Source organism: Grampus griseus (genome assembly GCF_964374135.1).
Source record: "Grampus griseus genome assembly, chromosome: 19".
Lineage (NCBI taxonomy): Eukaryota > Metazoa > Chordata > Mammalia > Artiodactyla > Delphinidae > Grampus > Grampus griseus.
This window is the reverse complement of record NC_139013.1, coordinates 45523278-45549579: the sequence shown is the minus strand read 5'-3', so window position 1 is coordinate 45549579 and position 26302 is coordinate 45523278. Positions and strand designations below refer to the sequence as shown.

The following is a 26302-nucleotide window of genomic DNA, read 5'->3' as shown; positions in this document are numbered from 1 at the left end:
ATGGCAGTCAAAGGAGTGGGGGGAGGCAACTGATGTACCCTGAACACCTCCTATACCAAAGAATGCCTCTGACCTCACACCCAACCTGCACATCAAGTGAGGAAAAGGGATATGGGCCTAAGAAATGAAGGTATTCTCCTACAAGGGGCTCTATTCTGTGGGCCACCTCCACAGATGTCGAGGAAAATCCAGCGGCCATTATTCCCGAACTTCAGGGGTCTGGGGCGAGACTCGGCAAGGACTGCGACCAGAAGCCAGCTGGAGCCACAGCATTTATTCTACAGACACCTAGGGAGCCACGGGCTGTCACACTGGGGGCACCCGTGGGGTGGGGGGTGGGGAAGAGAGGGGAGGAGAAGATAAGAAATCACACGGCATTATCGAGTATTGCACATGGTCCTTTTATTCTCTGCAGCAAAAACGATTCCTCCCTGCAGGCCCAGAGCCTTGGGTCTGCAGAGAACTCTACAGACAATCCTGGGGTAGTGGTTCTAGACAGATGGCGCTGATGTGCTCGGGGCAGAAGCGTAACATGGGAACTGAGTCACAGACTGGCTCCCAGGCTAAGTTCCAGTTACTACTGGGTTAGGAGGACAGATGGGGCTGTTTAAAGGTCCCAAGATTAGAATGTCCTTGTGGGGGATGGAGTGCTCCTGGCTGGACGGATCCATCTGGGTGCGGGGGAGATGCCTCCTCGTGGTAGCCGCCCTTCCCCCTCAGTTCTTCACATCTCCCAGGTGGAGCTGGGCAAAGGTGGCGGCCAGCTGCAGCGCCTCCTGCAGGCAGCCCACGTTCTTGCCTGTGGCCTGAGCGGACACATCTTTGCCACCACCTTTGCCATCCATCAGACCTGACACCTGTTGCACCCACTCGCTGGCTTTCAGGCCCCGGTTGGCTGCATTCTAGAAGACAGGAAGGAGAAGTGGGGGTCAGGACAGAGGATGGGATTGAGGGAGACAAGGAGAGGGGTGGGATGGAAAAAGGATGGGGGAACCTGACACCCAATCCTGCCCTGGGTGGTGCTGCCAGAGCTAAGAGAGATCCTACTGTGGGTATGACAGCCCGGGCGAGGCATACCAAGCAGCAAAGCCAGCACGGTTAAATATATCCACCAGGGAGGGGAGAGCCTGAGGGGAAGGTGTGCTGGGGAGGTGACAAACAGGTGAGCAGGAAAACGGCCACTTCTAACAGGGGTTGCACAAACACACATGGGTCTTGGCAAACAGGTGTAAGAACCAAGCTCCCTGAGAAAAGCTATGGCCACTGGCACAGAGCTGCTGTGAGCAAGACTGCAGGGCACCCTGACCTGGGGGACTTGACACAAGCATGTGATCTTGCCAGCCTCATTATCCACTGTGAAGAGCATAGCAGACGTCTCAGGGGAATGCGTCTTGAAGAGCTTCAAGGCTTCGTTCAGGGCCTGTGGGGAGAACCTGGCATCAGGCCATGGCCCTGGGGAAGGGGGCCACGCTCTCCACAAGTGCAGCGGGTCTGCAGAGCTCAGTTCTCAGAGAGCTCCCACCCCCTACCCCCTTCTAAGAGCAGGTGCTGGTCCCGGGAGCCTGGATGGAGGACTAAGCACAGGGCCTTGCCCACGCTCTGGCTCGGAGCTTCGCCTTCCACCTCGAGGAGCCACAGCTCTCCAGCCACCAGCTCTCTCCATGGCTCAGCCCAACCTCAGTCCCAGAGAGTGGGCCGTCAGGCAACTACTCTGCTCAGAGCCACAAGGCTCCCACTTCAGCCACCAGAAGGCTGAGACCCCGAGAGGAGGAGACAAGCAGCAGACAGGCACAGGGTGGTGCCATGGAGCCCCAACCCCAGCTTGCCTTGGCCGAGGCGCCGCTCTCCATCTCCAGGATGACAAGGGGCTGGTTGGGGCTGCTGTCAATGAGCTGCTTTGTCTTCTCCAGCACCTACAAGGAAGGGAGTCCAGAGGAGAGGCCTCAGGTCAAAGGCTCAGACTCCGAAACCCAGAGAGCAGTCTGCACAGCCTTTGCTGGGTAAATCCTCCCGGCTCCTGCACTGCCAGGACTCACCCGCTTCTGGACATCGGCTTTGTTAGCCCGGTCTAGGTCATCCATGATTTTCTTCAGGGATTTGAGATTCTCCCGGAATTCATCCTTCTGCCACTGAGGGATGACTGCGGTGGCCAGAGCCTGGAACCAGAACAGGAACTCCACTGGGAGCTGGGCCACGAGGAGCGAGGATGTGAGCCCACCCCACCCTTCTGGCTTCTGACACCAGAGTCCCCCAACCAGTGTCCAGAAGGAGAGAGAACACAAGAACAAAAAGGAATCCACTGGCCTTGAGACGAGTCACTTTATGAGCAACTGCATGAGTTGTAAGGAGCAGGGCTGGAGAGAAAGGGGCAGAATAAAGAGAGCTGGGACCCTGTTAGACCTGGTCCCCCCACGGCAGTGAACACAGCCCGTGATGGGCTAATGGGAAGCCCCCGAATGTTAACAAACACCAGGAGACCTGGAGACAGTGGGCTCCCACAGTGCCTCTCCCACCCCCCTCAACACCGGTGCCCACTAGTGCTCAGAAGGGGCTGCCCTGCCATCGGCAATGGGGGCAGCAGCTGGTTCCAGGGGTCCGGAGGCCAGGATCCGGGAAGCTCCCTTGGCAAGGTTGCCGGACATCCGAAGTCAGTCCAAAGGCCCACTGCACCGAGAACCAGGACCTGAGGAGGGAGGCCGCCCCTACCTCACCAAGGTCCGCGATCTCCCTCTGCACGTCCTTATTTGGCGCAGTCTGGGCCTTCACTTTGGCCTCCGCGACAGAGAGAGATTTCTTCAAGCTCTCTGCTTTCCTGAGCGCCTGGGAGGAGGCAATCAGAGTTGTAAACTGTGGGTCAGGCAACTTTCAGCTTCACGACTCTGTGAACGGTGGCAGACACCAATGGCAGGCTATGGAACAACACACCCCCAGAACACCAGAACTTTCTCTTCCTTCAGGGGCAAGTGTTTGCAGCCTCATGCCCCAGAAAGGAGCACCCTCCTCACACACCTGGCCAGCGGAACTCAGGTTCAGGGGGTGACAGAGAACTCATGAGCCAGGAGCCCTTCCCACCTATGAAATCATCACTCCTCAAGCCTCGGCACACGTCAGGCGTGAGCTACAGTCCCCACCCCCAGAGCAACTGTCCCCGTACTCCATGCGTCTCAAACTGGGTACATACCCCAAGGGAGATGTGGCTAAGTGCTGGGGGCACAGAAGCCACAGCAAAACTATGGCCTACCCTCCTAGACACAGACATCTTATGGCAGAATCTACCTATATTTTAAAAGATTAAATGTAAGATAGCTAGAACGTTTCGTGCGGTGCTGGCTTTCTTCCGCCAGGCGGGGTAACGGGAGGACACCCTGGAGGGAGTGCTGTACCTCCGATTCTGACCGCAGTGGCCACGTGACCATCGGCACTGTGGATCCACAGATTGGGCCCCGCTTGCCTTGTTCAAGTAAGCCACAAACCAGCCTGACCTGCTCACCTTCTGGGCTTCGGCACCTGTGACAGCAACAATCCTCCGGATGCCCTTGGCAATAGCTTCTTCACTCACAATCACAAAAGCCCCCGCGTGACTCGAATTCTGCAGATGCCTGAATGGCAGAAGGCAAAGTTCATGGTCCTCACAGCACCCAGGAGCCCTTGGCTGGCAGGCAGGAGCCCTAAGTGGTAGTCGCGCCCAGGGAAGCTCCCTCAAAGGGATGATGAGCAAAGGCCCTTCGTGTTTATTTCAGAACGCAGCTGTGGCCTGGAAGGGGCAGGCAGTCAGGGAAGGCCTGGCTGGGGCCGACACTGAGCGAGGCGCCACGTTCCTGAGCCTCAGTTTTCTCACGCATGAAATGTGGGTAGTTCTCCCTCACCACACTGCTGCCGTCTGTCCCTGCTCAACAGCCTGAGAGTATCTGTGGATTCCCTCTCAAGTCTTACCACAGAACCTCAGACAACCCCAGGGGCTCAGAGAACCTCAAACGCTCATTTACTCTCAGCCACTCCGCAAGGATGATGTAAAGTCTCCGAAAGCTGTTTCCAGTGCTCTAGAGTGTCATGGAGAGAGGTATCAAGGCAGAGGTGGGACTCATTTGAAGGCCCAATTCTACTGGACAGAGGGAGGCTTGGAATGTGATCTCCCAGATCCCTACCCCATCCTCCATGCACCCACCTGCTCTCTGCCTGCCTGAGGCTCACAGGAGGCCCTGGATGGGCTCTATCATGGCCTTAAGAATGTCTTTTTCCCCCTGATTTCTTGGCAGGCAGGAACTTCCCAGGCCACCAGACAGTCCCAGAAAGACCCCAAGGGCTATGGAGGACTCCAAGTTGGCAGAAACACGTGGCTGCCCACAGCCAAACTGAGCCAGGTCTACCGTGGGGCTTGACTCAGGGGCTCTGAGACGATGAGGTTAATTCCACAGATGCTACTCAAGCCTGCAAAGGGAACTATGTGAGGCCCTGGGAACGAAAAGGGGCTAGGACCAGATCAGAAGCTCCAGCGCCTTGCGGAATCATGAATTCCCAGGCCTTCTGTCATCATCCGTCCAGGGAACGAGAGCAAGCAGCTGTAAGTGTTAGGATGACATTTTTCACCTTCCCTCCTGGGAAGAACGTTTCATCACACACCCAGTAAATGTCAGCGTCAGACACGGAGGGGTCTGATGGGAGCACGCAGATGCTGATTCCTGGGAATGCTGTTTGGCACCTGCATTTCTGAGGACTCTGTTTCATCCTTAGACAAGTGAGAGCTGGTCTAGCCTATTACCCACACCTTCCGAGGGTAACGCAAATTAACAAAAGGCAGGTCCACCCACTGCTCCCCCTGAGGTACTCACGTTCCCCCACAGAACTCAACAGAAGTGAGCGAGCCAGCAGGACCGGAGGGGTCATCCAACAGCTCAGACACCGGGACCCCAATAGAGACGACTCGCACAGGGTCAGGATAGGTCTCATCAAACACAGCCCGCAGGCCCTGGATGGCTTTAGCTGCTGCCAGAGGACAATCCTGGGTGTAGACGGGCTGCCACGGAAAGAAGATAGGAAAAAAAGCTGGGAAAAGATCTTCTCTGAAGGTGCAGTAGGAAGCAGCAGGGAGAGTGCAGTCTTGCAGGCATGGCTCTGGGTTTCTGATCTCGGTTCTGCCCATCACGTGCCCTGAGCCTCCCAAAATAAAGCCCCATGTGTAAAGTCAAGGGGCTCAAAATAGGAATTTCCAACTACTTTGTTGAACAGTGAACCAAACCTTAAATGGACGTGCTGTATGTAAAACAGATTTAACTAAAAGAGCTCTGGTTGTCCTAAAGAAGGGGCGGACCAAAGACCTCCCTGAGGTCCCCCACTGAACACCAGCACTGCCTCCTACCCAGCACAGTTAAGAATCACTGCTTTGAACACATGTGTTCACCGGACAGACTATGGCTCGACAGAGTGAGAGCATCTGGGCGGGGGCGGCTCCATACATAGAAAGCGATGGTGCAGGAAGGAGTGGAGTTCATGACCCAAGAGCTCACATGTAACGCAACCCACCTTGGCTGCTTCAATCATCTCGTTTGCAATCTCCTCGGCCTTCTTGATCTGTTGGGTGGACATGGCTCCCTTGGCGGAGAAGTCAAACCGAAGGCGGTCAGGAGCAACCAGGGAGCCTCTCTGGTCAGCCTCCCCAAGCACGGAACGCAGGGCGAAGTTCAGGATGTGGGTGGCTGTGTGGTTGCTCATGACAGGCCTCCGTCGGGGCTATAAAGGGCAGAGCAGGCTGGTGGAGAGGTCTGCAGCGGACTGCTGCTCGGCCCCCAGCACCTGCTCTCTTCTTCCCAAGTACTAGAGTTTTTAGCTGGACCCATGGCTGCCCAGAATAAAGCCTACAGCTTCCCATGCCGCTAACTGTGGCCATGTAACTAAATTCTGGTCAGTGGGCTGTGAGCAGAAGTGATGTGTACCCTTAAAGGAACACACCCTCCCCTTCCTCTTTCCCACTGTCTAGAACAGGAGTTGGCAAGTTATGGCCTGTGGGCCGAACCCGTCCTGCAATCCATTTTTATATCTAGGTTTATTGGAACATAGCCACACCTGTGTGTTTACGTATTGCCTACGTGCTTTTGTGCTTTTGTGCCACAACCGCAGAGTCGAGTAGCTGTGATGGAGACAGTATGGTTCAGAAAACCAAAAATATTTACTATCTGGCACTTCACAAAAAAAGTCCACCAACGCCTGGCCTAGAAAATGGATCTCATAGCTACCTTCTTGGACCATGAAAGCAAGGGCAACACCCCAGGAATGATGGTGGAACAAAAGCAAGGAAGAGCAAGGCCCTGTGACTTTGTGGGGAGGGCCTCTGCATCAGCTCAGACTTTCAGGTGACAAACACACTTCCGTCTTGTTTTATGCTACTATTATTTTGGAGCTCTGGCACGTGCAGCAGAACCTATTTCTTAACACAGGATCCTTGGCTCCTGAAGAAGTATTTGAGGTTAAGCTGGAGAAAGGCCATCCGTGAAAATGAAGCTATAGGATCTCAACTGAAATCACTGTGGTCTAACTTGGGAACAGATTTAACTCTCAGTGACATCCCTCAAAATTTACTTCTGCACCTTACACGCAATCATCTACTTATAATTTCACTTAGGAGGGACAGTAATGATGGACCAATTGAAAGCCAGAGGAGGAGATGAATTCCTTTCACAACCTGCATCAAATCACTATGACGTACACTTTAAAACAACTCTTGTAATTCTACATGCCAGGTATGCCTCGATAAAGCTGACATTTTTTTTAAAAGGGGAAGGAAAGATGATTACTAACCAGCCTAAAGCAACTCAAACTCACCTCATCAATAAACAGCCGGACCTGATCCCCCACTTTCAGGCTGCCATAGATTGTTCCTATGTGCAGGACATACCCTCCTCGGACCTGAGCGTTCTTCACCGTAAACTCAGTTTTCTAAGAGGAGTCAAGGAGGAGACCAATACATAAATAAATCCAAATACATATGTGTGTGTATATATGTATATATATAAATATATATAAATGGACATAAATATGAATTCTCCCTTTATGTACTATACACACATACCATTAATACCATTATATATACACACATATATATATATATGGACCACTATATAAATATTTATCATTACAAACACACAACACTTTAAACATGTAATACATGTATATATATACATAGACACAGACACACACACACTCTCTCCATTAAGGAGCATCTTAGAGAATTAAAGCCATTGTAAGGAAGCTCAAGCCCGAGACAAGGTAACTCATCCAAGACCACAGAGACAGCAGTGGCTGAGCTACAGGCCACGTCTTCTACAAGGATGTCTGCCCTCCAGGGAGCTATCTCTCCTTATTTACAAGGAAAGCCTGGAGGAACCAGGGATCAACCTAAGCAGCCTGGCTGCAAGGATCCTGCTACAAGGGGACCTAACGGTGATGAAAGCAACACAGTACAAGAAGCAGCTCCCTCAGCTTCAGAAACACTGACCACAGAACACGACCCAAAGATCGGTGGTGTCTGCCCCTCAGGGCTGGGAGCACCAAGAAGCCAGAGCAGCTGCCCGGCGCCCAGGCCCGGCCCTTTGCTGGGCCCCCGCTCCCCACTGATGAAGAAGAACTGTTGGCTCACGTCTTCGCTGCTGTCATCGACCTTCACCAGGTAGCCTTCGTCGTAGATCTGCCCTCCTTGCTCGGCATAGAAACAGGTCTTGTCCAGCACCACTCCACACTCCTGGCCCGTGGACACTTCCTCCACAAACATCTTGTCCCTGCGCAGAGCCATCACTGTAGCCACTGCACTCTCAAACACTGCATACAAGGGGAAAACACGGTTGATGACTTCATTCACACATTCTTAGCTGGCTTTTATCGGATTCTATTTCTCAAACTCTCCTTAGGTCCTAATTGTCTAATTTCATGTTGGAAGAAGCCTATTAGACTCCACAAAAGGGCTTAACATGCTGGTTTTCTACTGGAGAATATAATACTCAGTAGGGGTGACCAACTGTCCCGGTTTGCTTGGGACCAGGGGATTTCCCAAGGTGTGAGGAAAACACTGGGACAATTTCAGTGTCAACACTGGGACAATTCTGGGAAAATGGGACAGATGGTCACCCTAACTGTGAGCTACTGAACAGAAACCTGATGAATTTGATTAGTAGGTATTTAAGAGTAGTAATAAATTCCCTACTCCAAAGTCAATTCATAAGGAATGTATTCCTTTTGTGGGCTTCCTTACATAGATTTAGGTATCTCTACTGGAGCAAAAAAAGCAAAAACATGTAGCACCAGTATATTTCTTTTGAGTTGTCTTAACTTTAGAATGCTACTATCCCGATGCAAAATTCAACAGCCACAGGGAATTTTATAAATCAATGTCATTTTCCTTATTTCCTGCAAGATGTTGCAATTAGGGAAAACTGGGTATAAGGTACAAGGAATCTCCTGGTAAATTTCTTTTAGAACTTCCTGTGAACCTATAATTATTCCAAAATAAATAGAAAGTCAATCACCAAGGGTCTCTCTGAGTATAAAATTACACAGCACGGCTACACAGCACTGCAGGCAAGGCTACCATGGATATCCTGGGTTCCTAATCTTGAGACTCATTGCTTGAAAACCACCCCAGACGAGCACACTAACATACCGTAGCTCCCACTGGAGTCCGAATGGTAATTATACTTTGGGGAATCATCTGTTGCCTCCAGTCCCTTTTCTCGGAGCTCTTCAATAGCATAAATGTCCAGCATAATGAGGTCTTCCCCACCAGCTCCCTTGCCCTGTGATTTCAGCTGCCAGTAAGAGAAATAAGCATAAGTTACCTTAATATCAAAGAAAAAGCACTCTGAAGGACTTGAAATTGCTAAACTATGCCCAATGTAAAGCTCTAGAACAGTTTTTTGACCTCAGCACTACGGACATTTGGGGCCAGGTAACTCTTGTTCTGGGAGGCTGTCCCCTGAAGGAGGTTGAGCAGCATTCCTGGCCTCTACCCACCACAGGCCAGTAGCATCCATCCCCAGTTGTGAAAACCAAAAACTACCTTTATACGCTACTGCCAAATATCCCTTGGGGAAAGGGGGGCAAACTGCCCCCACTTGAGACTCACTGGTCTTGGGAAAAACAGAATTTCAAAGACTTTAATGGAAGGAAATTCTTTCTTGCCTTGCAGCCAAGTCCTGCCTTGATTGGGGCTGAGTTTCTTGCTCACTCCCCAAATGCTTTACCTGAGCCAGCTTCCTCTCCTCTTCAAAGCCATCCATATCTACCACCAGGCCCTTCTCTTCAGCAATCAGTCCAGTAAGATCCACTGGAAACCCATAGGTGTCATAGAGGAGCCAAGCAGTGTCCCCTACACAGCACAAAGGAATCACATAAGAATGACAGGGATGGCCCCCCCTTCCTTTCCATCCCAACCCCTTCCCAGGAGGACACTGGCAGTGACAGGAGGGATTAAAGAGCCAGGCAAGTTAGTAATGGTTCTGTGTATTTGTCAGAAAATCCATCAAATCTTTTGCAGTCAACCTGGGGGAAGCACAAGAGGTCCCTGGAAAAGTTCTGTTTCTTAATCTGAACACAAGTGTGTTCAGTTTGTGGAAATTCATCAGGCTTTCACCTTGCACATTATATTATACTTCCATAAAAAGTAAAAACTTCTGGAATTAATTTTCCTGTCTGGTAAAAAATTAAAGTTGTAAAACACTACATACTACTCGTTCCCATTTTTTGCTTGCACACGCGCACACACCCCTATATACGTTTGTATGCAAATACAGAAAAGTCCTGAATAGTTATACAACAAACTCCAAAGAGTTGTGACTTCTGAGAAATGAGTTTGGGAAAGAGGATTTTCACTTTTTACTTCTGTACTGTTTGAATACTTTGCCATAATAATATGTTACTTTTATAATCTTACTATAAACCCCATTTTACACCAAAAGCGGTCTAACCAAGCTATGCTCAGCCTTTGGAGACACAGGAGTCCACTGTCAGTTTGTGAGAAAGGGCTTGCCTCTTCCAGAAAGATGAACCAGGCTATTGAAGAAAGGAACAAACCGGTCCTTACCGGGAATGGTTTTGCTGTCTCCCAGGCTCTGAATTTTCCTGTCCAGGATGCGACGCCCTCTGCTGAGCGTCTTGAGAAATTGCACTTCTTCTTCATTAATGATGTCCTTCACCATATCTGGGTCCTTCTTTAGCTCAGGAAATGCATCTCCCTGGTAAACGGGAGACACAGATATGAGCCCAATGAAGGCAGGGACTATACTATGACTCCTCTAAAAATCCTCATTAACAGTGTGATATCTCCCACTCTACGACTTTTAAGGTATGTGCTTCAGTACAGAAGAGGTGAACAGGAAATACACCTACCAGGGACTGCACAACAACATCTGCTAATGTAGCAAAGAAACCCCTGCTGGCGTTGAGTTTCTCATGGGAGTATCGAACAGCCCGGCGGAGAATCCGTCTCAACACATACCTATAAGAGGCAGAACCCAGTTTCCTGCTAGACAACATTCCCAGCCGAGCGTTTGGTAGTGGGTCCTTTGGAATTCTACCCAAGCAACATGACCAATTTTTTGTCTTTCTCTTTCAGATTCTTTCTTTTATCCTAAGCCTGCTTTTTCTTTTTTCTTTTTTTTTTTTTGCATTCCCCCAAAGTCATTAACATTAATTCCAGCATAAAACTCAGTAATATATCCAGAAAGATGCATCAAGGATAACCTGGGGTAACCTTGGTTTATTTTCCAAGCTTGTTCTGCTGAACCAGAGATGAAGGCAAGAAGTACAGACCAGACGGCCAACGTGAGGCCCACAATCCAATTCCGGGTCCCGGCTGTCAGTAATGAAGTTGCCTGGGGTTCATCAGTATCTCCCCTGCCCCTGCCAATATCTTATCAGACAACCCTAAATACAACCCTTATCATCTTGTACTTGGCAGCAGAAATTTAATATAGTGAACTCTTCAAAGTGAGCTGAAACTCCCTTTATCCCTAAAAAAAATAAAAGGATCCCTCCAACTACCTAGAAGACAAACAATAATGAAGTACGGTGTTAAGTTCCACAGAGAGCCATAAAACTCAACAGCGTCAGTCCTCACCCTGCCCCACGTGTAACACACTTACCCCCGCCCTGTGTTGTCAGGTCGGCCACCATCAGCCAGGGCCACGGTGATGGTCCGAGCGTGGTCGGCCAGCACCCGGTAGGCCATGTCGATCCCATCAGCATCATCAGCACCAACCTTCCCAGTGTATGGCCGCGCACCTGTGCCCTACAGATAAAAACCAGGAGGCAGCTCATCAGGAAGCAGCCCTTCTAGTGTTGCCTCACCCCAGGAGGTTCAGAGAGGACTGACGGGGCATAAATCGAAAGGATGACCTCTTGCCAGATCCTATAACCCCAAAAAAGGTAACAGGAGCAAGAGTGAAGAGCCTCCAGCTAGGCCCCTGCACACAATAAAATACAGTGCCTTGTGCTTAGACCCCTGTGTTATTAACAGTGAAGCTGGTAGATGGTCACAGGTACCCTCACCCAGCAAAGCATATGATTGTTTTATCTTTGACAGTACTAAGGGTCCAGCCTGGAAACCTCCACAGAAGTCTGCAATAGGACCAGTACCTTCTGAATGGCTTCAAAGTAAGGGACAAAAAGGTCAGTGTCATAGTTGGACATTTTATTCTGCAGCACAGACACTAGTCGCTCCAGGCCCATCCCTGTGTCAATGCTTTTCTTGGGAAGAGGTTTCAGAATGCCATCGGTTTCCCTGCAAGATCGAGAGAAAGAGGAGGATGAAACACGGACTCAGGCTGCCACCTCTCCCTGCTGGGCAGAACTCACTTTGCAGTTTGCAGGCTGTGACTATTTGCCATTTGCCTCTGCCTGTTTTGGTGGGAGGTGGGGCGTGAAGGGAGAACGGGAAGAAATACTCTGGGGTTCATTAAAGAGTGAGGCAAGCTTCAAGGAAATGAGCTTTAAAACAGCAGTTCAAATTACAGCAAAAATGACATTATAGGAATAGTCCTTAAGCAGGCAGTATGTGGAATAAAACTAGTTTATAAAAGAATAGGCCCAGCCCTGTCCCAGAGATCAGAGGGAAAACCTGAGAAATAAAATTGAACAAATGTCCACAAGATCCCATGATGCCTTTAGCACTTCTCCACTGTCCCCAAAGACGAGGATGAGAAGACAGCCATGCGCCGAGTTCCTCTCGCTCTACGCAGCTTGAGGAAAGGTGCTGCTCTTAGCAGGAACAGATCAGGACCCCAAGACCACCTGTTATACTGGATGAACACGAGGTTCCAGATCTCTAGCACATTGGGGTCATCCTGGTTGACGAGGTGCGCCGCATCCCGACCACCAATCCGGTCATAGTGGATCTCACTGCAGGGACCACAAGGGCCCGTGTCACCCATCTCCCAGAAGTTATCCTTCATGTTGCCTGGGAGGATTTTGCTGTCATCCAGCCTGCAGAGAGCGGGAAGATAAGCCCATTTATAGCTAGTGACAGGATTCTGCACAGACTTGCATCCACCAAAAAAGGAGATCCTTATGCATTTCTAGAAAGAAGGCTCACTCTTTGGCAATTACTAGTGCTGAGTCTGCATTCAAATCCTGATAAAGAAGCAGAACATGATTCTTTTCAAGAGTGACTACAACAGAATACAAAATGCACATATGCTGTGATCATAAATAAATAAAAACATGCAAAGATATAGATAAAGTCTAGACAGGAACACATAAAAATGAAAACGTTTATGCTGAATATGACCAGAATTTACCTATCTGTCTGTCTGTCTGTCTGTCTATCTATCTATCGGCTGCCCAGCTTGTGGGATCTTAGTTCCCTGATCAGGGATGGAACCCGTGTCCCCTGCAATGGAAGTGCGTAGTCCTAACCACTGGACCGCCAGGGAATTCCCGACCAGAATTTAAACAAATTTCTTTGCACGTTTCTTTGCAAATGTTCCTTCATTTTTATAAATGAAAACAATTATATTATGACAGTATAAGTGTTGAAAAAAAGCAGCTGATCATTTAAAGTCACCTCTCTATGCCCCAATTTAGTCATCTGTCTTTTACCTTAAAATGATACCAAAAAGAATTTAAGGTTAAAACATTTCCAAAATATTGACTCTGCTGAGAGTTGCTAGATAACAGAGCACTCAAAAAAGATTATGCTTGTTTGAAATCAAAGTACAGATATATACAAGCCAAGTAAAACAGGATTCAAAAAGTCAAGATTAGTATTTTAAGTTTCACATGTGTTACTACTCAAAACATCCAAGTACATTTAGACTATAGAGTCTAACCAAAGAGGGATTTCAGACCAAGTACAAGGGGAAGCTGGATTGAAACAATATACCCTGAGTAAAAGTAATTTAAAAAAAAATTAAAAATAAAGGAGAAGTAGCAGTGCTTAAGTATATAAAAAGCTACACACTAAATGACAAGAGAGTTTAAGTAAAAAGAACAAGAAAATGAGACAAGGACATCATGGGCATTCTTGTTATCTACAGGGGAACATCACTCCACAATCAGATTCCTCTTGATACAAAGCTTCATAAATTCTATTATGTTCTAAGCCCAGAACACATATTGCTCATCTATCATGTTACCTTTTATGCTATGTGATTTTATATTAGAATTATATTACATTAAAAAAAAACAACCCACGGGGCTTCCCTGGTGGTGCAGTGGTTGACAGTCCGCCTGCCGATGCAGGGGACACGGGTTCATGCCCCGGTCCGGGAAGATCCCACATGCCGCGGAGTGGCTGGGCCCGAGCCATGGCTGCTGAGCCTGCGCGTCTGGAGCCTGTGCTCCGCAACTGGAGAGGCCACAACAGTGGGAGGTCCACGTACCACAAAAAAAAAAAGAAAACAAAAAAACCCCCCACAACTTCCTTTGTCCTAGACCTGTTTGATGCCATTACATTTCTATAAGAAATAAACTGTTTCATATCAATACACTCTGTTGAAAAAGACACACACATACACACAGGGCTACAGAAATATGAAAAAAGGCCTGAAAGACTGTATATGGGGTATCAAACTATTAACAAGGACTAATGTTAGGGATCTTCCATTTCCTATTTTTTACATTTCCATACAGTTTGAAATTTCACAACATATGCACTCTATGTACAATTTCTAAAAATATATAAAAAGCAAAAAAAAAATGAGAGGGCTTCCCTGGTGGCACAGTGGTTGAGAGTCTGCCTGCCGATGCAGGGGACACATGTTCGTGCCCCGGTCCAGGAAGATCCCACATGCCGCAGAGCGGCTGGGCCCGTGAGCCATGGCCGCTGAACCTGCGCATCCGGAGCCTGTGCTCCGCAACGGGAGAGGCCACAACGGTGAGAGGCTCGCATACCGCAAAACAAACAAACAAACAAAACAAAAAAAACCACACGAGACTCTTTATGTTGGCTTTCAACGACAGAATGATCAAGTAAACCTACTAAGAAGCAAAGGATGCACCAAAGGATAATTACTCCCAGTCACCTCCACCTCCACCTCCACATACACACCCCAAAATAGGAAATGGCAATGCACCCCAAGTCCTAAGACCCCACTCTGGCACTGAGTGTAGGAACCATTTTATTCCTCCGTACTCATACTCTCCACATGCGAGCTACATTCTTACCCCAAGTTGTGCCAGATCTGTTTGCACTCCAGGTCTGGTTCTAAGCTGGCTGCTTCATCCCCCCCAAAGTAAGTAACGTAGAGTCTTTCAACTGGAATGCCAAACTCTTGGGTGAGAAGTTCTAGAGCCATCTTACATGCCAATTCCTACAAAACGATCAAAAAGATGTGGAATATGACCAAACCAGAATCTATTTAATATGAGTAGGAGAGGTCCAATACAGTATCTTCACCATAAACAGTCAAATTTATACAAGAAATCCACATGTAAACTGAAATCATAAAATTACAGGTACTGCTTCCAAGAAGTCTTAGAATTGATAAATGTCCTTCACTTCTGAATCTCCTAGATGATATTTTGTATCATGAAACCATCAAAGTTAGAACCCATTTCCCTCAGTAGAAATGACTGTTTTGCTCAAATTTCCTTTGATCTTTGCTCAGAGACCTCCTCTTTGAACTTACCTTGAAGTAATCTCCAAAAGACCAGGAGCCCAACATCTCAAAGAAGGTGTGATGATAGACATCCTTGCCCACATCGTCCAGGTCATTGTGTTTGCCCCCAGCCCGGATGCATTTCTGGGTATTGGCAGCTCTGCTCAGCTTTGCCATAGGGTGAGATGGGTCAACAGTATTCAGAAAGATGGGTTTGAACTAAAAAAGAAAGGGAACATTTCAACTTTTAAAAAGCTGCAGATATATCAGGTGTTTACAGGCTGGCAGGAATAGAACACACATAGACTATTCATTTCCGGATTTGATTAGCCTGCAATACAGAAACTTATCAGAGGCAGGTGGCCCTGTGTGCTGCAGCAGAGGCAGCCTGTCTTGGAGCAGCTCCTCCCTGGTCCTAGTTCTCCAACGGTCTCCACCACTGCCAGTAACACCAACTGCACAAAGGAAAGCCCTGCCAGATCTGGGATAACAGTCAAGGTTGATGCAGTGAAACCTGTGTTTCCTCTCAAGTCTCTGCAGTCAGGGCTTATACCATCTTTCTGGAAGAACATATTCTAAAACCAATGTGCTGGCTTGGTAGTAAAGGTGATAAGGAAGAAAAAAATTTGAGACCTGTTCAGGGAGTAAAATTAGCACACTTGGTCACACTAAGTCACACTAGCTCCATAATCACACATGGCTGGTGTGTGATTAGATATAGAATTACCATCATTGCAGAAAGTACATTGTACAGTCCTGCGCTAGACCGTAAACTCCTTAAAAGCAGAAACTATCTTACTTAGCACCTAGAAAAGTACCTGAAAAGAACAGATGCTCAATAAATACTAATTCAAAATGTAAAAACAAACAAAGCAAAACAAAACAAAAAACACAAGGTATTTCTGATTAAGAGGCATACAGCACATAAGCAAATGACTGCCTGGGTTCAAATCCATGCTCCAGCATTTACCAGCTTCGTGAGCTTGGGCAGTTTACTTGAGCCTTCAGTGCCTCAGTAGGATGGCACAGAGTGAGGATTAAATGAGTTAATATACATAAGACACAGAGCAATGCCTGGTGTATAGGAGGTGCTACATGCAGGCTACTAGTTACTGTTATTCAGGGAATGTTTATAAACCTTGGACTCCATGGCTTCTGCCAAGTACGTTCAGTTCATGTGGGAGAAGACAAAGCCTAGGTATGGGTGAGTAGAACAAAACTGTTTCAGTATTCCAGAAAACTCACCACCTGGAAAGAGTCCACCTAAAATTAGTGCCCTCAATTCCAGGTGTATGCATGGGACTCACACAACTGAAAACACTTTTATAATTTCATGGTTCATGTAATACAGGTGGAAAATGTTCCCAGTGCCTCTAATTTTCCATGCCAGAGAAGAGACCTGAGAGAACAGAAAATGTCAACTTATCCCACAGTGAGGGGCATCCTAAGGGCTGGTGGGTCCACCGGGCTAAGCAGTCACCCAAAGAACCTCCAAAGGAAAGTCCTGAGGGCCCCATCTAACCTGAATCCACTTCCAGCCAATTAAATAGTTTTCAATGTCACAGGTATAGTGAAAAACTCCTTTTAAACACCTTTATAAACTTGTGATGCTCTCATTACTTCACAAGAAAATGCTTGTCTCCAAAAATAAAACTTTTAAATATCTTTTATAGTTCAATTGCCCCCAACACAAATCCTACTAATAAACTTTCGTCAGCAGTAGATCCGAATTGGCATTCGTGGCAGTAGCTTCAAGAAAGAAGTTTAAAAAAAGAAAAAAATCAATAAGACTGTGCATGGGACTTCCCTGGTGGCACAGTGGTTGAGAATCCGCCTACCAATGCACGGGACACAGGTTCGAGCCCTGGTGCGGGAAGATCCCACATGCTGCGAAGCAACTAAGCCCATGCGCCACAACTACTGAGCCTGCGCTCTAGAGCCCGTGAGCCACAACTATTGAAGCCCACGTGTCACAACTACTGAAGTCGCATGCCTAGAGCCCGTGCTCTGCAACGAGAAGCCACCGCAATGAGAAGCCCATGCTCGCCACAACTAGAGAAAGCCCGTGTGCAGCAACGAAGACCCAACGCAGCCAAAAATAAATAAATAAATACATTAATTAATTAATTAAAGAAAAAAATAAGACTGTGCATGGCCTAGAATGGGAATGAAAGCAAAGTCTTAAAAGAATCCTGAAGAGGGGCTTCCCTGGTGGCGCTGTGGTTAAGAATCCGCCTGCCAATGCAGGGGACACGGGTTCGAGCCCTGGTCTGGGAAGATCCCACATGCCGCGGAGCAACTAAGCCCGTGAGCCACAACTACTGAGCCTGCGCATCCGGAGCCTGTGCTCCGCAACAAGAGAGGCCGCGATACTGAGAGGCCCGCGCACCACGATGAAGAGTGGTCCCCGCTTGCCACAACTAGAGAAAGCCCTCGCACAGAAACGAAGACCCAACACAGCCAAAAATAAATAAATAAATTAATTAAAAAATAATAAAATAAAAGCTCCTTTAAAAAAAAAAGAATCCTGAAGAACTGACATTTTATAAAGAAAAAAACAAGGACAATGAAAAGATGAAGGACAACCACAACAGCTGAGCTAACAAGTCTCTTCAGGGCTCAGCAAGATTAACCCAGCCTCTGATTTTAATAAAGCACAGCTATTTCCTTAGGAGAAAAAAAAAAAAAGGCAAAACTTTACAGACTAGATGTAGGCTGTATTTTTCTTGAGAGGCATACAAGTTTAATCCATGAGTATCGGGGTCTCTCATCATAATTAAAAATAATGATAGTTAATATTCAAGTACCTACTTCAAATACTGTACTAAACATTTTAAATGCATTATTCTATTTACTCCTCACTACAATCTAAAGGCAGGCACTATCATTATTCCTCATTTCACAGACAAAGAAACAGAGGTTCAACGACATAAAGTAGATTCTGCAAGATCACACAGGAAGGACAGAACTGGGATTCTGACTGACTCCAGGGCTGCTGTGCTGCCTCTGTGGACAAAAAAGCCAAGGGGAAGGGAAAATACCCTTACCTGGTTCATGCCTGCATTGGCAAAGAGCAAAGTGGGATCATCCAAAGGGATGGTGGCAGATGAGTGAACATAGGTGTGTTCATTTCTCTTGAAGAAATCTATAAAACGCTGCCGGATTTCACTTGCTGTTAGGGTTGAGTCCATCTCGAAAATAACTCTACGGAACTAACCAGAGGAAAAATGAAAGAAAATTAGGGGAATTGAAACTAAGATAAGTAAACATTACACAAGACTCCTAGCTTCTCAGGCCATGTCAAAGCAAGACACGGGTAAGCTGTTTGATCCTAAAACCTCTATGTTGTAATGTCCAAGGCTAAAATCATCATCGAAGCAAAACTTGCTGCAGTAGCAGAGAGCAACCCTACATGCTCTTCCTTCCCGAGCCAACCTCAATCTGTTCAATACACCAACACATTAAGCGGAGGAGGTAGTTTCTTCATGCATTCATTCACTGCAAAAATGTATGGAGCGTCCGCTGTTCCAAGCCCTAGGTCAGGAATTAAGAAATGAGAATAGGGCTTCCCTGGTGGCGCAGTGGTTGAGAGTCCGCCTGCCAATGCAGGGAATACGGGTTCGAGCCCTGGTCCGGGAGGATCCCACATGCCGCGGAGCAGCTGAGCCCTTGTGCTACAACTACTGAAGTCCGCGCGCCAAGAGCCCGAGCTCTGCAACAAGAGAAGCCACCGCAGTAAGAAGCCAGCACACCGCAACGAAGACACAACACAGCCAAAAATAAATAAATAAATTAAAAAAAAACACAAAAGAAATGGGAATAAAACCTCACAGTTCAGTCTAGCAGAGGAGCCCCCTGGAGATGAGGGAGGCTCAGGAGACCCAGGTTCCAGTCCTAGCTCCAAGTCCTTAAGGGAATTACTTCAACAAAAGGGGGCCATAATAGATGAACTCTAAGGGCACTTCCAGCTCTGTCTTAACCCACATGCCTAGAACAGTGCAAAGTTCCACTATCCCCAAAGCCAGGGCCTCTAGGTTTGGCGTGACCATCTAGGGGAGGCAACAGTGGACCTGGGCATGGGCCCATCTGTACAAGGAACTGCCCTGCAAGTAGCAGGAATGTACCTGCCTCCACTTAGCTCCTCCAGAACCCAACTGCTAAACTGCTGCCTTCCCAGCTATTTGACTGCTAGGGAGTGAGGACGTTGTAGCCACACTGAGGAAGTAGAGCTCAAGAGCCAGTGAAAGAGAGAGGGAATCAGAAGAGAGGGAAATTAGGAATAAAACAGCTTTACAGTTTCAGAGCTCTTTCACATATATTACACGGCTTCTATGACAAGCAGGTTAGAGAGAAGTGACAGGCCTTGGTAGAGGGTACCAATCACTGGCATGGAGTTGTAGTGCCATGTTGCACTGGGTGTCTAGAAAAATAGGAACCATCTCATTCACAACATTATCTAAAAGTCTCTAGAATTCTAGACCTAGCTCTAACCTTTAAAAAGTCACTTTGAGGACTTCCATGGTGGCGCAGTGGTTAAGAATCCACCTGCCAATGCAGGGGACACGGGTTCGAGCCCTGGTCCGGAAGGATGCCACATGCTGCCAAGCAACTAAGCCCATGCACCACAACTGCTGAGCCTGCACTCTAGAGCCCGTGAGCCACAACTACTGAAGCCTGTGAGCCTAGAGCCCGTGCTCCGCAGCGGGAGGGGCCACTGCGATGAGAGGTCCGCGCACCGCAACGGAGAGTAGCGCCCGCTCGCCTCAACTAGAGAGAGCTTGCACGCGGCAATGAAGACCCAACGCAGCCAAAAATAAAAACAAACAAATAAATAAATACATTTATTTTAAAAAAAACAGTCACTTTGGGACTTCCCTGGTGGTCCAGTGGTTAAGACTCTGCGCTTCCAATGCGGGGGTCGTGGGTTCGATCCCTGGTGGGGGAACCGAGATATCACATGCCTCACAGCATGGCCAAAAAAATTTTTAAACAATTGAATAAAAAGGCACTTTGTCCTAAATTTGTTTCCTTTTTTGTAAAAAAGTAAGATCTACTCTGCCTACGCCACCTGGGGTGTAAGGCCAAAAGCCATCCTGTATCTGGAAGCAACTTGTAACCTGGAACAAATTGGATACTATTACTTTACATCACTTAGCTCAAAGTTTTCTTCCTTCCTAGGAGGAAGATACAAAGAAAGATGTACACAACGAACATGATGAGACTGTGACTCTTAGATTTATGTTTAATCACAATTTCAATTGATTTATTCACGACTCAATCAACTCATTACGCAAACAAAAAGCCCTTTGGGCAAAAAGATGGTGAAACACTGGCAGACAGAGCCAAGGAGCTGACTAAAATCCCCACAGCTGAGGATTTTCTGTTCACGCTAAGGAGTCAAGGCTACGGTTTCTAGAAAGTTTGTCACACCACATTCTTCCTCGACCCTTCTCATCATGGCTCTCAATGAATATTAATCATGGTGGCAACAATGAACGTACGGTGCTAATCCTGACTGAGCAGCGACATCACAGCTGTTTCAGAATGTTCATTGCTCCTCCTCTAAATGTGTTACCTGAGGAAAATAAGCAGTTCCATTCCAAAAGACACATGAATTTTCCATCTTTGTTTATTCATTCAACGTACTGAATACATACTGTATGCTGGGAACCAAGATGAAAGAGAGTTCATGCCCTTAATAGGGAGATAGTCACAGAAATAACTGCAGTATGATGTAAAAGGATCGAATATATTGCTGTTAGGCCCTATGGACGCTGGGACTATTAAAGGCTGTGTCACCATCACCACTCATTCATTTATTCAATATAAATACACAGGAAGGCTATACTGGATACAGAGGTAGCACAAAGGAGGTCAGATTCCATTTCCCAGCAGGAACTGTAAAGGTCTTAAGTACCTTAAATCTCACTGGCCTTTGGGTTTAAGGCTCCAGCCACTGGACCTTTCAACATGCTCTTCACTTGCCAGGTAAGCTGACTACCCTATTCTCCCTTTTTGCCTTTTCCTAGTTAATTTCTCATTGTTGGCATCTCAATTTCAAAGAGACTTATTTAAGGAAGGCTTCTCCTTCTTAATCAGATTCTTCCTATTTTAGTCTCATAGCCCCAGGTGTCTCCCGTCATAATTTGCACATGCATTTGACAGCTGGAGGTCCATCTCCCCAACAGGCTGTAAGTTCCAGCCCAGTGAGAATCATGACTGGTGGTTTTTGCTCACCATTACGGTTATGTCCTCAGCATCCAGCACAGTGGTTGCTAAGTATTTCATGGTATAATTAATAACCCTTTAGTAGCGAACTGCGAATGAACTTAAAGCACACTGGAAACGCAGACCCTGAAAAAGTAATAGCTAAACGTGATGGAGCACGGAAATTGCTTCTAGGTAGGCCCGGACTAGTATCAGTTATTAGCTAATTTTAAGAATTTAGGAAACGGCTCACAGCCTGATTCCACCCGTCTTGACCACTCTACCCGCCCGCAACCCCGCCCGCCCCTAGGAGATTAAAACCAGGGGAGATAAAACCTCAGCTTTGGGCGGATGGTCAGCGACAACAGTGATCCTTCCAAGGTCTCGGTCCTCAGCAAGGCCACCCGAGGCCACTCCACCCCCAGCGCTCCAAGGGTCTGACAAAAGGCCACTCTCCAGCTGCCGTGTCGCCAAGCGGCTGCCTCAACCCCGGCTCCAGCCCGCGCCCCGTTCCGGAGTACTCACAGGGCCTGGCCCAGGGGCCAAACGCCAAGCACAGCCGCTATCGCGGCGCCGTAGAACTCTCTCAGAGGTCAATCTGCTTCTCCCGAGGGTCGCAGTTCCTAACTCCTCCCTCAAAGCCCAGCGCCCGGAGCCACGGTTACCAGTCCCGCAGACACGCAGAGGTACCAGCGCCAAACCACTGCCCTTGGCAGCTCGCACCGCCCCGTCCAACCAGAGCGCGCGGATGGAACGTGCCCCGCCGCGCCTTACCTTTCCGAGAAATTATTGGTCATCCGACATGCCAGTCAACTGGAGCACGAATCAGCTTATTAGTTGGTTTCTGGGAAGGCGGGTCTAAATCGGCTGATGCAATGGCAGGGAAAGAAGGGACTGGGGCACGTCACGTGACAAGTAAGGATGTGGACTTCTGGGGACCGACATTTTAGTATCCATACTCTAAATCCTAGTCGTTGACATGATTAATAAGGGGGAAATGGTGACGTGTGTTTGGTAGAGGTCACAGCTCTTAGTATCTAGTTATGTTCGTTTTAGTTGCAGAATGGTATGCAGGCCTCAGATTCTGATACGTTGTGCTCATGGATACACTTGTCCTTTAGACCTTGTTGGATTTGGTGTGGAAAAAATAACATACTCTATGAGAGACAATTTGGCATTTGGTCCTCGATTTGCCTTTGAAAAGTAATAGTTAATGTTTATATGTGAGGCATTATTAAACATTTCCTACATTATTTCGTTTAGTTTTTAAACTGTGTATGAGGCAGGCCAACTGGCATACCTTTTACAGATGAGGTAACTGCCTTGCCTAAGTACACACTGAAAAGTAAGTTAAAGAACCAAGATTCAAACCCGTTTCTGTTCAACGCCAAAGCCCATGACCTAAACCTCTTCACTATTAACCTACATCATCTTGTATATCTAAATACAAGGGTATAAAATTGTGCTGCTGGTCATAACTGGGTTAAAGATATTGTTACGGAACACAAGTTCATATGCCCGATGTACAGTGAGGCCAAACAACCCAAAAAGTGGGAATTTGGAGTAGAGAAAGGTTTATTGCAGGGATAAGCAAGGAGAACGGGTGGCTGGTACTCAAAAACCCCAAACTCCCTGATGATTTGGGTGGGGGGGGTTATGGTAAAATTTAGGGTGAGAGCTGCAGGGTGTGTGACTTTCTTCTGATTGGTTGGTGGTGAGGTAACTGGGTGGTGCTCCAGGAATCTTGCGCTCAGCCTGAAGTTACCATCCTCCACCTGAGTGGGGGGCCTTAGTTCCTGCAGAAGAACTTAAAAGATATTATATGTATATTCCTTGAGGAGGAACCAGGACCCTACCCCAAGGCTGCACTATTGTTTCTTGACTGCTCTTCCCTTGTTTCTGCATTCCCTCTCTTCCCTGATTAGCAACTGTCTGAATCTGCCCTTTGGAACTCTGGGAAGGTTAAGGATGCTGAATAAAACCTATTTCCTAGAAAAGCTTTTGTGCTCAGGACGGCCCCACAGGGTCCTGCTTTGTTTCAATACTTCAGAAGAATTTTACCCTTTTCATGTAAAAGAGCATGCTACACAAATAGAAGGTCAAGCTCAAAAGCTAGCAAGAAGTCACTTAATTTCCCAATTCACAGCAAAGCATTAATAATCATCATCACACCTAATGTTTGCTGAGCACTTAGTATGCAGCAGACACTGATCCTCACAACAACCTTACGAGTTACTTTTATTACCTGCTATTAACAGCTGAGGAAACTTAGGCACCCAGAGGTTAAGACAGCTAAGGTCAAAACCAAGAGAGACAACTGTTCTGATCCAAAATGGCCCAAAATAGATCTTCCCTGGTGGCGCAGTGGTTAAGAATCCGCTTGCCAACGCAGGGGACATGGGTTCGGGTCCTGGTGTGGGAAGATCCCACATGCCGCGGAGCAACTAAGCCCATGCGCCACAACTACTGAGCCTGTGCTCTAGAGCCCGTGAGCCACAACTACTGACCCCACGTGCCACAACTACTGAAGCCCACGCGCCTAGCGCCCATGCTCCGCAATAAGAGAAGCCACCGCAATGAGAAGCCTATGCACCGCAATGAAGAGTAGCCCTCGATCTCTGCAACTAGAGAAAGCCGCGCAGCAACAAAGACCCAATGCAGCCAAAAATAAATTAATTAAAAGAAAAAAGATATTTAACAAAATGGCCCCAAATAGCATATTTAGTCACAACAACCTGAGAAATGGGTCAGACTTTTGTACCCGCACATTTAAAATGGAGAGCCAAAATTGTACAAACTGTACTTTCAAAATAAAGTAATATTGGTTGTAGCCTTAATAACTTAGCTATGTTGCCATAGTTGTTGCTGTTAATATAGCACTTTCACTAACAAAAGAATTGAAGATAGATTAAAAAATGTTTTTTATTCCCCAGTGATTGGTTCAGTACACATGAAGAGAAATTGTTGAAGCCCAAAAGTCACATTCTTCTAAAAATGAATTTTCTACATGAATTATTCAGATAATTACCCAGTTCTCTATGATACTGTTACCGAGTCCAAGCTCGCTCTGCTCGCCACACAACAGGCCAGTAAATCAGAGACAAGGTGTTGAGGCAAGGAATACAAGTTTATCCAGGAAGCCAGAAGACCGAGAAGATGGCAGACTAAAGTCTCAAAATAACCACTTATTGGGGTGTGGATGCCAGTTTCTTTTATAGTAGAGAGGGGGAGGAGATGAGGAAGTAAAGTAAAAAGACTGTAAATTTTGCAAATATCCCCTGCAATGGCCAACCTCAGGGCTGTGTTAATTTCTTATTTCTTGCAGCCATCCACAGGTGGACAGGGTCGGGATATTTCCCCGAACAAAGGTGCTTTGGTTTAACATTCAGGGGCAGGGTTCCCTGAGGCAGGCCACTATGTATAGACGGTATCCTTTTAGTGAACAAAGCAGCGGAAAGCAAAGGTTAAAGTAAAAGAAACAGATCCAACATGTAGTCAGATTTGGCTCTTCCCTGTTACAATATTTTTCCCTGACAGATAGTGTCAACTATATAATAGAAGGAAAACTATCTTAATGCAACATGCAAATTGTCTATTTTAGGAAACTACTAACTTATTCTGGGCTAATTGCTTAGGACTGTAGGTAGCAGTGAGTGCTATACACATGGCTTGCTCTGCAGTAGAATACTGGTTGAACCTTACCTGGGGGCATGAAGAAGATAGCAGGGGCTCAAGATTGTACAGCTAAAATACTTAGTTTTGGAAGGATGTAGTCTAATTCTTCCATGGCACCTAAGCTACTTTTATCATCTATAAAATGAACTTTGAATGTTCATTTATTTGCTATTAGGTCAAATGGGGGTGACTGAAGAGTTTTTAGACCATGAAGTACCATAGGAGTCACCTAGTGATTTCGGATGCATGCAGCAGTAAGCAGTAGCTTGCAGCAATTAACAGCGAGTGGTAGCTGGAAGCAAGATCTTAGTTCCCGGACTGGGAGTCCTAACCACGAGACCACAGGGGCCAGCGGCTAGGGCTTGGATCCCTAGTTCTTGCCTGCCTTGTCAAGAATGAATTCAGGCGAGGAGGCAGAAGGTAAAGAGAAAAGGAAAAAGTTTACTGGAAAAGCAAAGTACATGCAGAAAGACACATGGGCGAACTCAGAGAAAGAGTTGCGCCTTTGGGAAATTCTTAAATTCTTTATAAAGGGGCAGTTTTCCGAGGCTTTGTCTTCCTTCTGGCCAACCATCTTGTTTTGTTCTCCCCTGGCTAATTTGTCTCAGGACCCTCCCCTTAGGTGCGCATGCACCTCTCAGTCAAGATGGATCCCGACGTGAAGCTGTCTGGGAGAAGCAAGAGTCACCATGGCCTGGAGTTGTCCCCTGACTTTTGACCCCCAAGGAGCCTTTGTGCCCATGTGTAGTGTCTCCCTTGCCCCAAGGTGAGGGGAAGCGGAGATCCCTTGGTCCTTTACTCGAACAAGGTTTTGCCCCTCTTTGCTCTTGCCATGACTGTTATCTTAAGGCATCCACAAGAGACAAAGCTTGGCTATTTACCCTGTCCCTGTCATTGCTTCTATTTCAGAGCAAGCAGGAGACTGATTGTAAATGCCTAACCTGCAGCCCACCTATCTCCTGTCTCAGGAAATGCAAACAGGAGGCTAGTTGTAAGTATCCAGCCTGACCCACTTTTTTCTGTCTCATGAAACGTAAACGGGAGGCCAGTTGTAAATGTCTAACCTGGGGCCCATCTATCTCCTGCCTCACTAGGATCTTAAAATGCAGATCCCAATTTAGTAGGTCTGGAGCCAAGCCTGAGATTCTGAATTTCTAATAAGCTCCCACGTGTTATCTGTGCTATTACTGGGGGATCACACTTGGAGTAGCAGTGGACTAAACTAGAGAATGAGCTTCCTCACCTATTTGTTCAGAGGCAAAGAGTAAAAAGTTTGATCTGGGGTTCCCTGGTGGCGCAGTGGTTGAGAGTCCGCCTGCCGATGCAGGGGACACGGGTTC

General features: G+C 47.2%; 1 protein-coding gene across 3 annotated transcripts; it reads right to left on the bottom strand.

The window, feature by feature from the left end:
• Positions 1 to 390: 390 nt before the first annotated feature.
• On the bottom strand, positions 391 to 21971 carry AARS1 (alanyl-tRNA synthetase 1). Of its 3 annotated transcripts, none has more exons than XM_082677970.1 (21): positions 21836 to 21971; positions 18128 to 18292; positions 15111 to 15299; positions 14647 to 14792; positions 12274 to 12465; positions 11620 to 11764; positions 11127 to 11272; positions 10372 to 10480; positions 10067 to 10217; positions 9228 to 9352; positions 8648 to 8792; positions 7631 to 7809; positions 6817 to 6930; positions 5521 to 5727; positions 4830 to 5014; positions 3491 to 3599; positions 2707 to 2820; positions 2037 to 2156; positions 1827 to 1913; positions 1307 to 1420; positions 391 to 902 (listed from the first exon to the last, which is right to left on the bottom strand). In XM_082677970.1, the coding sequence occupies exons 2-21, from the start codon at positions 18269 to 18271 to the stop codon at positions 717 to 719; spliced, it is 2907 nt and encodes a 968-aa protein (XP_082534096.1). In that variant the 5' UTR covers positions 18272 to 18292; positions 21836 to 21971; the 3' UTR covers positions 391 to 716. The 3 variants fall into 3 exon arrangements, with proteins under 3 accessions (XP_082534096.1, XP_082534097.1, XP_082534098.1); XM_082677971.1 differs by having other exon boundaries at positions 21813 to 21947; XM_082677972.1 differs by lacking the exon at positions 21836 to 21971 and adding an exon at positions 21624 to 21734.
• Positions 21972 to 26302: the final 4331 nt, after the last annotated feature.

Bases quoted from the DNA above. Each gene is read 5' to 3' on its own strand.
- AARS1 (XM_082677970.1), bottom strand. From the start codon at position 18,271: ATGGACTCAACCCTAACAGCAAGTGAAATCCGGCAGCGTTTTATAGAT. The intron at 2,157-2,706 runs GTAGGGGCGGCC...TTCTGGTTCCAG, and splicing joins AGATCGCGGACCTTGGTGAG to GCTCTGGCCACCGCAGTCAT. The intron at 1,421-1,826 runs GCAAGCTGGGGT...TTCTCCCCACAG, and splicing joins AGAGCGGCGCCTCGGCCAAG to GCCCTGAACGAAGCCTTGAA.